This window comes from Platichthys flesus, chromosome 4 (genome assembly GCF_949316205.1).
Source record: "Platichthys flesus chromosome 4, fPlaFle2.1, whole genome shotgun sequence".
Classification (NCBI taxonomy): domain Eukaryota; kingdom Metazoa; phylum Chordata; class Actinopteri; order Pleuronectiformes; family Pleuronectidae; genus Platichthys; species Platichthys flesus.
The window spans coordinates 2,888,819-2,903,105 of NC_084948.1; the positions used below are offsets into that span (position 1 = coordinate 2,888,819).

Consider the following 14,287-nt stretch of genomic DNA (forward strand, 5'->3'; position numbering starts at 1 on the left):
AAATTGTCTAAATCTGTCATTAATATCCTTGGGAGATGTAAGGACATTTCCTGAACCAGACTTAATTTTGTGGATAGTCCTGTCGTTCTCAAGTTTCCGTAGTTGTCTCGCCAGTAGTTTGTGTGGCTTATCACCGAATACAAAATATCGCTGTTGGTAAAAATAAAGGCTCTGCAAATCCTATCCGATAAAATCTTGTTAAGTTTAAATTTAAGAGTTGATATTTTAGTATGCTTATCTAATGAGGGGCGCAGAGCGTTCTCCATATCGAGTTGGCGGATTTCCTCTTCAAGTTTAAGTTGTTTTGCCTTGTTACGCTTCTTGAGAGAGGATTGAAAATAAATAATGTGCCCTCTCAAGTAGGCCTTAAAGGTTTCCCATAACAGTGTAGGAGACATGCTTTCATTGTCGTTAGTTTCAAAAAATAACTTAATGTTTGATTCCAGATATTCACAGAACCTTTTATCAGTGATGAGTTGAGGATTGAATCTCCAATTTCTCTGGGCAGGTGCATTCTCACCAAGCTGTAATGAAAATTATATCGGGCTGTGGTCGGAGATAATAATATTGTGGTATTTTGCGTTGTAGGAAAATGGCATTAATTTACCATCAACCAAGAAAAAGTCTATCCTGGTATAGCTATTATGTACTTTTGAGTGAAAGGAATATTCTTTACCAGTAGCATTAGAAATCCGCCACACATCAAAAACATTCATATTTTCAATATAAGATCTCAGAAGATTAGAGGCCTTGGAAGGTTCCACCCTCTGTGAAGAAGATCTATCCAAGTAAGTGTCCAAAACTAGATTGAAATCACCACCAATTATTAGATTAGTACTGAAGACATCGGAATCAAATTTAAAACCCTTTTGAAAAATTCTGGATCGTCATTATTGGGTCCATATATATTTAATAATGTTACAGGTGTAGAGTGGAATTCCCCCACAACCATGACATATCTCCCGTCTTTATCTGCTATTGTAGACAGATGTTTAAAGGGAACCCCCCTACGGATTAGGATGGCTGTGCCACGAGCCTTAACTGAAAAGTTGGAGTGGTAGATATGTTTTATCCACCTACACCTGAGCCTAGCATGCGAGTCGTTCCTCAGGTGGGTTTCCTGTAAGAAAATGACATCCGCCTGCAAGGATTTGAGGTGAGCGAGCACCTTGCCTCTTTTAACTGGCTCGTTAACACCATTAACATTCCATGAGCAGAATGTTATATTATCTCTCCTGTTATTATTATGCATTATGTAGGGTGGTTGCAGGCATCCATCCTTAGACTCTCTCCCCACTCTGCTGGACAAGTGCAGCCCTGAGTTAAATGACACTCCATCCGCCCTCCCACCCATTTCCGCCCCCCTCCCACCCAGGACACAGATAAACAGAAAAACAAAAACATCAAAAATGCGTAGTCTAACCTCTCTAACAGAGAAGAAACTCTAACAACCGATTGTGGTTGAACTCTTAATCCTACAATAGCTAGTAGGCCTACAGTTATTAAATTCCCAACAAAACCTATTCAGTTACAAAAGATATTAAATATCCCCGATTAACAGCATTGAAAAGATACGTAAACTTCCACGTCTTAGCAGACCTTATTGAAATAAACACAGAACACAAACTCCGAGGCTTACACTTAGTCATAAATCCCTAGAAATAACAAGGTATCCCCTCCTCTGAGTGATTTAAAGCCATGCTGTCTCTGCTGTGCAACAATGTTCAAGAAAATAATGTAATTGTTCAAAAAAGAAATTGCTTAAACTACCAAATGAATTATGCAATCTAGCAGACATGCAGGCAGAAATCAGATAAATAAGTAAACTAAATTACAATTTTAAATAAAGATATTTCACATTATAATAGGGAGGGGGGAACCGAAATCCAGGCCTATAACAGTCCGAAATAATAATACTGATTGTAATATTAAGGCATCATTGTGTTCTTAATACTCTGTATCTGTCAAAGTAATATTATTACCATGGTTGAGGCTATGTTATTATCATGTAATTGTCCATAAGTGGTTTTAACAATACCTCTGGTCTAGATGTCATTTACCTCCAGTCTCCATCAGAAGGGACTGGGCCATGCTCTTAGATGTGCACTTCAGTTACGACCCTGACCGAAGTGGCGTTCAGCATACAGACGGGCCTCTTCAGGGTCTGTGAACGTGGTCTCTTTACCATTATGTGTCACTCTCAACTTGGCTGGGTATAGGAGACCAAATTTGACTCCAGGTTGGTCTCGCAGCAACTTCCTGACCGGAGTGAAGGCGGCTCTGCGTTTAACTACAGTGGGTGGGAAATCTCTGAAGACTTGGATTCGCTGCCCTCGAAATGTTAGACTTTGGGACCTCATGACCTTCTGCAGGATGCTCTCCAGCGCGTGACAGTAGTGCACCCTTAGAATCAGGTGCCGAGGCGGTTCGTTGTCCCCGGGACGCTGTCTCAGGGCTCTGTGGTTTCGGTCGATCACTGGTTTTTCATCCAGCTGTAAAACCTCCATAAGCAACTGGGCAACGAAATCCCTGGGTCTCTGATTCCCAAATTCTGACGCTTAAATCGTCCCTCCAGGTCCAAACACTTCTCTGACAGTTGTTCAACTTGGGTGTGTAGCTGCTTTACCGTAGCTTCAAGCCACAACAGTATCAGAAGTAGCATTAGCGTTAGCTTCTAAACTTTTCAGCGTCTCATTTTGGGAGTCTTGTCGGCCATTTACCACTAAAGATGCGGCGTCACTTTCTGCTTTCAGAGCGGCAATTTCAGATCTCAAACAACAGCAATCTTCTCCTCAATCTTGTCGCAAATGTCCGACTTAGCTTGCGACAGCTCTGTTTGCAGGGATGCTATAGCGGCCAGTACAGCTTGGATGTCCGTGCTCGGCGTGTTCGGCGCCGGGTCCCCTCCCTCACTATGGACCGGTGCTTCAGTCGGGCCTTCATCTTTGTTCGGCTTTTCCCAAGACTTGCCCGCTCGCGTCTGCATTTTTCGCTGTGCAGTGGGCACTTGGAGAGTTTAAAATGAAAAGTACGGTAACCTGTAGATCGGAAGTTACACAGGTTTTGTTTAAAATTTAATTTTAACGTAAATCTGTAGGAGCTACAGCGAGACGCGTCTTATCTCCTCATTGCTCCGACACGCCCCCCTAGTCCCGCACATTATGACAACAACATCCTCCGGTATCTTGAAAGACTGCCGTAGCAGCAGCTGTAGCTGGAAGTTAGGTTTGTGAGTGTTGTGCTCTCCACGCTCTTTCCCCCCCTCCGCTGTAGTTAGCTACAGCCGGCGCTCGTGGCAGCTGCTACGGCCGGGGCTCGTATATCCCAGAGTGCAGAGTGAATGCTTGTTTGTTCATAATCCAAACATATCTACTGTGGGATAAAATTAGCGCCCAAAGTTTTCATTAATTTCATTTTAAGAAGCTGCAGTGGATTTTGAGTGTTTTAAGCTTGAAGCCTCCTTCATGTTAAGTAACCATTGGTTAACACAAATGTACTCTGCAATATGACATGGTCCACAGGCTACAGTCAGGAGGGTGATATTCTTAATATAATGTACTGTCATGACATAAACGATAGCACCTGTTTCGCAATTGTAAAGATTAATGGCAGCCACACACACTGCTATCATCATCTGTAGTGCTCTCAGAAACATCTAATTTCGAGCACACCGTGCAGAGCCTGGAGCCATCTCACATCCTCAAAGGAAATGAAAGGGCCAACATTGTCACTTATTTATTTTCTCCTCGTCGAGGAGAAGGAAAAGAACCTCACCATGCAGAAGGTGTCATGCCTATGAAATGAGCGCTGGAATATTCAGCGGGGCCTCGTGTCCTTGACAATTCAGTCCTCTGCAGACTGCAGCACACACCCGGCACTCTGTCACAGCCGTTGCCACCACCGTGAAACCAACCGAGTCGGGCTCTGTCACTTATGCCCTTGATTCAAATAATTAAAGACAGTTTAATTTGTCTGCTAATGTCTAATTTGAATTCTTAATTATTTGCTCTGCCATGTTCACCTCAAAATACAGGTAGCTAGGGCGGTTGGCAGTTTTTTTGGTAGGTATAAGTATAGCCCCATGATAAATTATAATAACCTGTAATAGGATGTGTGTCTGAGGTCGGTCCATGTTTTAATTGAAGCAGAATTACATTACATTATATGTCATTTAGCTGACGCTTTTGTCCAAAGCGACTTAGAATTAGTACACTCAACATTCATGAGGGGCCATTTAGGGGTTCAGTATCTTGCCAAGGACACTTCGGTATGCAGTCGGGAGAGAGTGGGGTTTGAACCAGCAACCTTCTTGTTGGAGAACCATCACTCTAACCACTAGGCCACACACCGCCCAATGGTGTTGAGGGAATTGAGGGCAATATGATTATTGAAACAGTGGCTCTGTAGTCAAATGGATTTTACCCCTCCTGTTACTCCTGGGTGTGTATGTGTAGCTTTATTTCCATTATGCTCCTCTTTGCTCACTGTTCAAACCTAAATAAGTCAATTATAAACATCATGGTTTAAAGGTACTATATGTCTCTTTGCTCTGCCAACAACAGTGCTGGTTGCTGGCAGGTGGTGGTAAGCATCACCTGTCAAGAGCTTAGGGGGTTTGTGCTGTTACAAGATTAGATGTTATAATGTGTCCTCACAGAAGAGCTACCATAGATTGTATATATACATGGATGAAAATACCCTTGCTTGCTGCAGTATAGTTTATAAACTCTGTCTCCTCCATTTTAGCAGATGGGACATGGACCAAACTAACACAACGTATGCTTAATCTTTTTGTCTGTCATTTTAATTCTTCTCACACTGATGTTTGTTCAAGTGTTGTTTTTTCCCCAAGTAAGTGAGGTTTTAATTCATTATTTGTTGCTATAAAAATGGGGTGAAATGTCATGATTAACAGCTGAGACTGAGTATTGGCAGGACTTTGCTACCGCTGGTTCATTCCCATCTCTACTACGCAGACTCTGGCTCCAAATATGCAATCTGGCAGCGTTACTATCCAGGATATTTTGACTTCATTTCAGGATAGTGGTAGAAAGAGGAGACGCATTGTCCGGCTTCCTCTTCATCCTCCCTTGAACTGGACACTACAATGTCTCCCCATTGCATAGTGGTATTATGAGATGGGATGAAGGTAGATTGGTAGCATGCATCCAATTTATAAAAAGAAAAGTGATAGAAAGAGAAGCAAACCAAGGGCAAAAGTCTTTGTGAGTAAAAAAATATGTTTGTTGCTAAACTCCTTAACGTTTATTATAGATTGGTGAGTTAATAGCTGTTTTGCACCTTTTAAATTGGACTTGTTTGTTTAACTTTTTTCACTTTTCTTTCAGACATGATACCTGTGGTCACAGAGATCCTTGAGAAGGACATGTCCATCAATCTCTACATGTTCCATGGAGGGACAAATTTTGGCTTCATGAACGGAGCATTTGCTGTTGGAATACCGGCACCCAAACCTATGGTAACGAGCTACGGTATGTGTGATCAATCTGGATTAAATCACTGTTTTGCAACATATGATTAAACAAAAGTTGATTCTTCAGGGTTTATCTAGAATTTTTCCCCAAAGATTTAACGCATTACTGCATTTTAAGAGCCAGGTACATATTTACAATCACTGCCACTTATACTGGTCTCAATTCTTATCTGTAAACCCCACGGATGCTGCACTTAAATGTGCAATGTACTAAATAAAAGAAATGTGAAAATGAAAGCACGATGAGGACACTTTAACTGTCCATGGATGGAAGTATACATACACACCTCCTCTGACCTTTGGCTGCTTGGACATTTGAATATGCAGTGCACATTAATTCATTCATTACACAATAAACTGCATTGGGAATGTAAATTAAAGATGGTACAATGGGTTTTATATCCTCCTATAGGGTACTTAACATTGCAATAACCTCTTCTGTAAAGAGCAGAAATCTGCAAAGTGCTCGACAGGAGGGACAACCACCTCTGGATGCTCTTTACAGTTGTGTTAACTCTTCTGAATGCCTTTTTACCTTTTCACCTGAAAAACGGCACCAATGTCTGTCAAGATAACTCAAAGTGTGTCTTGGCCAGCTGCTGTCTCAAGATGTTCGATAGGGGAGCATGGTGAAATCATCCGCCACGGTGAGAGGCATGCCTGCCTCTCGCTGGCTCCTGAGCCTGCTGTTCTGATAGTGCATTATCTTGCAGATTACGATGCTCCATTATCCGAGGCTGGGGATTACACCACCAAGTACCATCTTCTGAGGAATTTATTCAGCCACTACCACAGTGAGTGTTGTATGTTGTTGCTGCCATGGGCCCCACATCTTCCACCTCTTTTTCTCTCCATTTCTTTTCACCAACCCCCCCTAACTTTGCATATAATCACAATCATGGGGTTTATGGGGGCTTTGTGAGATTTTTATCAAAGTCATAGAACCTCAGTCTCAGACCAGTGCGAAAATGACATCCTAAGCTTTTTATCATTTTTATGACGCATGCAATTTTCTCTATTTGCCAAATAGAGGAAATTAAGATTTTTTTTTGGCAAACTGGGTTTGAATCCATCACAGCACAATAATAATTCATTGTGTTGATTGAAGATGAGTTTGAAAGGCTCCCCATGTGTGATTCATCTTTATGTTTTGTAGTCTGCTGAACAATGAGCAGTGGCTTGTATATGAGAGTCAGGCTGGGTTCTATAGCAACCACAATAACATGACCCAAAATGAGATTGATAGTTCATTATTGTTTGGTTGTCAAATCATGTATATTGTGTCAGTTACTCTTTGCCCTGCGGTGTTGTTTCTGCATATCTTGGCGTGGATTCGAGCTGATGTGTCAAGGTCTAACACTTGTATTTGACAACAAAAAAGGTTCTTAAATAGACTTGTGTCCTACATGCTTTGGGGTTTTCTTGTAATTTCAAATATGTCAGTAATTGCAAATTGCCATTTGTAATATAACATGCTGCACAAACATCTTAGCATTAAGCAACCTGCAAATAATGACAGTTCATTGTGAGGCATTTAAGCATTGAAAAGTATCAATACTTATAATCACACTATCTTCTGACTATCTTCTGTAAAGAAAGTCAGATGTCAAGTATGAGTACATTTAAACCCCAGCATTATCCTGCTCTCCGACGGGCAATTAATTCCGCATGTTCTCCTGAAGTTTTCTGCTGGAGCTGTATGTGAGAATGCACATATCCAAGTCAGTTGCCCCTGACATTTTACAGGAGTGAACTCATATTAGAATACAGCAAGAAAATGTGAGGACACAAAACTGAAAAAAAAGAACAGAAGGGTCATTCACGTAGATGAATCAGAGAATGTAAACTTAGAAAGACAATGAGATTCGAGAACTTTCGACGGTAAAGATCCACACTAGTGTGTGTTGTTAACAAAAACAAGTGATTTTCGCAGCAGAATTTAAAAAGCCCCTTTTCCACTGGTAAAAAAAACACTAACAGCTTGCCATTGTCTGCAATGGGATTGGATACAATCGTAAATCACTTCCTGTCAAATGAGTCTGCAGTATACAGGGTTTTAACTAGCTGGCTCAGATTGGCAGTGATGGAAACAAGACAGCGGGATGAGCGCGCTAATTTGGCTAGTCAGCGAGGCGAGAGAGTGCCTCAGTTTTCGCTGCTTTTGTGAAAAGGAAAGTGAGAAACAAACTCCTCTTTCAATAGGAAAGGAGGTGTCAGTCGCCTTTCTTGTGGGTTTAACTAGATTTTAATAAGCTGTGTATATCTGATTATTTTGGTGTAAAAGAGGTGTAAGTTATGTCTTGCCTCCTGTGTGCTCCTTCCAGACATGACCCCTCAGCTCAATGTGTCTGACCTGCACAATCTCCTGTTGTGTTCTTCATATGTGAGAAAAACAAAGTCAATTGGGTCATGTGCCATTCATGTCTGAGAGCAGGGCGAGTTTCTTCTTCCCTGCATCCCATTGTCACTGTCTCCTCTGTTGAGAAATGAATGGGTAATTTGGGATAATATTGCATTATTTTCGGGGAAATTCACATTATAGAGGCATTGGCTTTTAAGTATTTAAAAAGCCATATTTGAGAAAGGTGTTGGCCATTATCCTCCAAGCTTTCCCCAAGTTTTTCAGCTGTTATCATTTTGTGATAAGGAAATGCAGTCAAGCCTTTTCCAGATGGAGAACTGATGTGTCTGCATGCCGTAACACCTTTAAAAGCAGAGAGAATTTTTGTAACATAGAGCACAAACTGGATGCTGCTGTGGAGGGTAAATGGCTCCACCAAGAGCTCAGATAAATTTGTTGCAGGATCAACATTAGCAGAATAATAGTTATATTAAACATATGTTTTTGTGTTGGAGAAATTGATTGAAATGGTTCATTTTGTTAATTTTGTTGCTGCTGTAACATCGTTATCATTATGGTATTGCCAACAGCATCACCAACTTAAGGTGCAGTTTTCAAAAGTAGTTTAAATGCACCTAATGAGTATCCAAATTTGAATCAAATGTTGTGTCATCAAAGGTGATAGTATACTGGAAGAAAGCTAACACTATGCGACATTAAAGGTGTCTTAACTTGCTGCAATTGGTCCAAACGATCCACAAAAGTGTTGTCAGGCTGCAAAATGAAAACAGCCATGTTTCAGTTTGATCCGGACAAAACAACCTCTTTTGGTTGGATTAAATGTTGGAGAGATGGTCCGAACCATGTTCCGAAGAACCTTTCACCCCTGTTATTTAGGTTCGGATTAAAATGAAATGTCTGAAGTCAGGACTTGGTGTGAAAGCGTGTTGAACAACAAAGGTGTATATTTTAAGGTGTAGTTTTCCATGTATTTTCAGGGTCAAAATGTTGTATACATGGAAGGCTACTTTGGGGTCCTAATTGCGGATACATAAAATGAGCATAAATGGATATATAGTCAGAAAAACTGCTATCCAGACTAAAGTGTTTTCCTGGTTTTTCAGTCAACCCTCTCCCTGCACTGCCTCCTCTCCTGGTGAGGAGAGCATACCAGCCTGTTGTCATCCAGCAGCACCTGTGTCTGTGGGACACTCTGCATTTAGCTGACAAGGTAAGCTACAGACACAGAGAGAGTGCTGAAATTCTTGGCACAAAAATGACAAACATCATTAGCTGTGTAGCATTGCTCATATCACTACAAAGTCGTTTACAATCAGTACTTTATAAGAAAACATCATTCATTACCATTTGTAACATCTCATCATTTAAACTCAAAGAAAATCAGTGGTTAATAATGTGGATGTGAAGACTGTTGTGTTCTGTGTACGATTTTTTTAAGCGAACTTAAGACAGTTGTATTTACTCTACCCATGGTTACAGTAGCACAAGCTCCTTTATCACATCTGTCTACTCACCGCAGAATTTCTGCTTGCCTTTATTATCATATATTAAGACTGCTAAGTAGCTATTATTCCAGCTTTTGTAGCTAGTTGTAGTTTTTTTAACAATCAACATTAGCAAACGATGGAAAACAACTCCAGCACAAATAATAACACTGTCGTCACCATCACTCATATGCCTGTTCTCACTGATTGATTTATTGGTTTTTATTATTATTGTGTCGTGCAAATTATGTGCACATGCAGCCTAAACAGGCTTACAAGACACCATTATTAAGTAACAGAAAAGGTACAAAAATAATCATAGAAACCTTAAATCAGAGTAGCAACATCAATGACAACTCAAAGGATATAAAACACACAGACGTGTTTTCCTAGATTTAGAAAGGTAATCCACTTATAAGTATGGAAGGTAAACAGTCATTCCACATTGTCATCATCACTGCACCAGAACATTTCTAGATTTTAAACATACATTTCATGTTATAAAATCCAGTCTTAAAGCAAAACAGAATTAATTATGATTAATTCTCTATGGTTGAGTAAAGCTCTTTCCAGGCACAAAGTCCAGACATTTAGGTGTGTTCACTTTCTAAAGTTTGCCTTTCACATGCGAAGAGCGCTGTAGGAGATTGTTTGGTTCAGGCGTGTTGACCAACAACAGGAAAATGTCTGAAACATCCAGACGAGCAGTGACACCTGAGTGAAGCATGCAGGAGGCAGGACATGAAGTGCTCTGCTGCAGAAAATGCTTTTGTTGTCTGCGTCTTTTACGTTTATGGCACATCTTTTTCATCCTTAGATATTTGTACTGTTTTTATTTGTTTAGATTTCCATCTGTCATGTGTTATACAATGCCATCAACAAGCCCACTTGTTAGCAGAGAATTTTCTTAACACTTTCCTGATGTATTCTCATACCGGCTCACTGCCATTTATTTGGGGGCTGGCAGGAGGATTTCCAGGCATCTGACTCAAACATTTGGGTTCTTATGTACGGTCCCTCTGGAAGGTTTCAGGAAAATGTCTGGATTTCAGTGCATGTCTTAAAGCAGCTTAAAGGTCACGTTCTCTCACTCTCTCAACATTGCACCAGTGGCCCATTCACAAACAAGAAGTAATCAAATCTGTGCACCTGTGTTCAGTGTAAAGTATGCACAGAAAATCTCCCCTTGGAAATCATGGAGCAAACTAAAAAACATGTTTAAGAAAATGCACAGGAGGTGTCATCTTCTATTTATTACTGTGATGTCCACCAGTGTAGTTTAGTCATTTACACCAAGCTCTCCAGTGGCATTGATATTCATACCAGATGTCGCACATCTGGCAGTTGCTGACAAAATTAATTATTTACCTCCTGTTGCAACAATTTGCTTCTCTCTTAGATGGGATGACAATTGCTTTGCCCCTGTCCAGCCACACACCCTTGTTTAAAAAGAGGGGAAGGTGGTTAATCATGCCCTAGCAGAGCGTGTTGATTGTCTTCTGAAGAGTGCATAATGCCCCTCCCAAGGGGATGCAAAAACAATGTGTCTGAATGAAAGGATTGCTCTGACTGCCACACATGCAAGCCTCATTAGGTTTAAAAGAGCATCACGTTCTGTAAGGAGAAGATTGTGGAGTCTGTTCTGAGGACGGCTGTGAGATTGTTGGTTTATGCTGTAAATTCACAAAAACATGTAATGCTTTTTGAGATTTCTCTATCCTCTAGTGTGTTTTATGTCGTTTTCTTTTGTGTGTATATAAAAGGTCTCCTAAAAGTCAGTGTTAAAGCTGCTCCACTCCCTCATTGCTTATGAAAAGCCTTGTCAGGAGGGGGGGGGGGGGGGGGGGGGGGGGCTTAAAAAGACAGGTGCAAAACTTAAAAAGCTTAAAAGTATTTCAGACAGAGGCTGGAAAGAGGAGCTGAAGCAATGGAAAATATGAGGAGAGTGATGTATTTTAAAAACCCTAGAGCATGTAAAAATGTTCAAGTATTAACACAAATTAAAAGTATGAACTGGAATTTGAGCGGAATATGTCTCATTTAGTACAACGATACATCTTGGAAACCTAGTTTTAAGGCCAGATCACACAAAATGTATTCACCAATTTACAATCTCAGAACATGAGCTGCTTATTAAGCAAGAGGCTGCAACCTTTATAGTCTGCATTTGAAGAACAAACTGACAAATGCGTCCTTCAATACCTTTTTTCAGTAAGTCTTTATGTGAACAGCCCTAAACATTGGTCGACTTTTTTCTACTTTTAGCCATTGAAGTCAGAGAGGCCGATAAACATGGAAAATCTCCCTGTCAACCGTAACAATGGTCAGTCGTACGGCTACACGCTGTACGAGACCATAATCACCAGTGGAGGACTCCTCAACTCAAAGAACAACATCAGAGACAGAGCGCTGGTAAGGAGAGGAAGACACACAGCGACGTGACGCTTTTACGCTTTCACATTTCACATTTTACACTTTCCTTTGTGCGAACTTTTGCACCCGGAAAGCTGTAATCTGCTTGTTAGAAATGACACGTTGTACTTGTGGAGGGCAATTAACGAGCTTAGGCTGTGACCAGTTGCTCTGGTATTAATGTCACACAATTTTAAGACAATTCTCAAAAGTTGAAACACCAAAAACTTTCTTTGGTGGTTGAAAGTTCATTCTCTGAAGTTTTATTTTTCTTCCCAGGTTTTTGTGGACAAACATTTTGTTGGTATCCTGGATTATAAAACACTGGAGCTGGCAATTCCTGATGGGAAGGTGTGTGTGTGTGTGTGTGTGTGTGTGTGTGTGTGTGTGTGTGTGTGTGTGTGTGTGTGTGTGTGTGTGTGTGTGTGTGTGTGTGTGTGTGTGTGTGTGTGTGTGTGTGTGTGTGTGTGTGTGTGTGTGTGTGTGTGTGTGTGTGTGTGTGTGTGTGTGTGTGTGTGTGTGTGTGTGTGTGTGTGTGTGTGTGTTGATTCTGATTCTGATTCTGATTCTCCCATTGAAGGGAAGAAGAACACTAGGTTTACTGGTGGAGAACTGTGGAAGAGTGAATTATGGGAAAACTCTGGATGAGCAGCGTAAAGGTACAAATTGCTTCACAAACTGATGGCCTTTTAAATGTTCCAGTCAGCATGAGTCCTCTTTATATGACCTTTTTTTTTCATTGGAGACCTTTCGTGAAGCTAAGTGTCTTAAGCTGTATTAGAAAGCTGAAAGACGCTCTGACTCACCTTTCAGGTCTGGTCGGAGATATCGAGTTAAACAAGCAGCTCCTCCGAGACTTCATTATTCATTGTCTGGATATGAAGCCAGGCTTCCTTAACAGGTTTGTGTCTTTTCCATTACGGTCCATTTTCCCTCCATGTTTGTGTTTCTCTGTCATTAAAGCCGCTTGCCTCCGATCTAATCCAGCTGATTATCTCCCTGCATAACACAATTACTGTGGTAATAAGATGGGAAAACTGAGGAGTCATAACACAGCCTCCCAATTCAGTGTCTCATGGTTAACATCTTGAATTATAAGCAGTACAGTGGGTAGACTACAGGGAGTGATTTAAGAGCTGCACTGCACCTTTCTGAATACAATAGAACACCACTTGAAGAAAGGTACAACCCAAGGTGCGAATGCATGTCCCTCATGATGCTTCCATATTACTAAATCCTAAAACCCTCTCCTCATTTTTAGGTTATGCTGGTTACCTTATATTTGTTGCACTGATAGTCAAAATCAGAGTCACTAGATGTATCTTACCTTCTACTGTGTAGAAATGTACATTTTATATAATTGAATATGTAGCTATATTTTACATCCATTTTTAGGTATCTCTCCATGTACTGAAAATGTTTCAATCTCTTTAGTTTATCACCATCCTGAAAATGTCAAGGCTTAAAGGCGTCTATGTTGGAAACTATCTTGTCTTATATCACAGCAACCTTCTGAATTTAATTAAAGGCAAAGTATAATCTAAAACTGAAATTATAAAACAAATAATCTGAATATTTCAAAGTACTATCCATGTCCAAACTTTCCCATTTGACACATTGACATTTACTGAACCCAGAATACTGTTGGACTGACATGATAAATAACAGGCCTCCTATAAGTCAGACAAGGGACATTCGTGCTTCATAGAATGGAACTCATTGTGAAAGGTGTATCTGTAAGGATTGGACTCTTGAATTTTCTTTGTCATTTTACAGGATCGCGACTCTGGGCAACTGGAAGTCTATGCGAGAGCCGCTGTCCTTCCCAGGGTTTTTCCAGGCCAAATTCTACGTGAACGGTTATCCTAAAGACACTTTCATCAAACTACCTGTAAGTCAGACACAGTGGAGCAGCTAATTCAACACAGCAGAGCCAGCACAGGAAGCACTGCCAAAAAGATTGATTAATGTATTTGATTTGACCCTTAATATACAGTTAGTACACATTTGAATTAGTTATTATACCTCAGTCAAAAAAATCAGAAATGCCCAAACAGGTTAAAGTCATGTTATTGTTTTGTCTAAGTTATTACACATATGCAAATCATTCTTTTTTTTATTATTTATGACTCCTAAATGCATTACTTATATTTTGACAATGTTATGTGAATATGTACTTCATGATTGATCATTTCCAAACTGTAACAATAGCAGATATTTTATTCTCACATTTTCTGGTAAGTTGTTGTAATTAACAACAAGTCTGTGTGAGTTTCACATTAGAAGTAAAGACTTTCTTGTGTAGGAGATAGTTATCAACGTGTTTCTAAGTTTCTACATTAAATTGGCCTTCCCAGTTTGTTATGATAAACAGTGACTGTTTGTGTTTACAGGGATGGACTAAAGGAGTCATCTTCATCAACGGCAAGAATCTTGGACGTTACTGGTCCATCGGTCCTCAGCAGACTCTCTATGTCCCAGGCCCCTGGCTTCACAAGGGAGACAACCAGGTACTTCTGTATTATCTAAACCTGC

General features: G+C 40.4%; 1 protein-coding gene across 1 annotated transcript in view; it reads left to right on the top strand.

The window, feature by feature from the left end:
- Window positions 1–14,287, top strand: part of LOC133951646 (beta-galactosidase-1-like protein 2) — a 39,884-nt gene that overhangs the window by 23,239 nt on the left and 2,358 nt on the right. Inside the window, exons 10-18 of the mRNA XM_062385708.1 lie at window positions 5,349–5,492; window positions 6,208–6,288; window positions 8,960–9,066; window positions 11,606–11,752; window positions 12,032–12,103; window positions 12,333–12,411; window positions 12,566–12,653; window positions 13,529–13,643; window positions 14,146–14,262. Of these exons, the coding sequence (XP_062241692.1) occupies window positions 5,349–5,492; window positions 6,208–6,288; window positions 8,960–9,066; window positions 11,606–11,752; window positions 12,032–12,103; window positions 12,333–12,411; window positions 12,566–12,653; window positions 13,529–13,643; window positions 14,146–14,262 (950 nt within the window). The remainder of the gene's footprint in view (window positions 1–5,348; window positions 5,493–6,207; window positions 6,289–8,959; window positions 9,067–11,605; window positions 11,753–12,031; window positions 12,104–12,332; window positions 12,412–12,565; window positions 12,654–13,528; window positions 13,644–14,145; window positions 14,263–14,287) is intronic.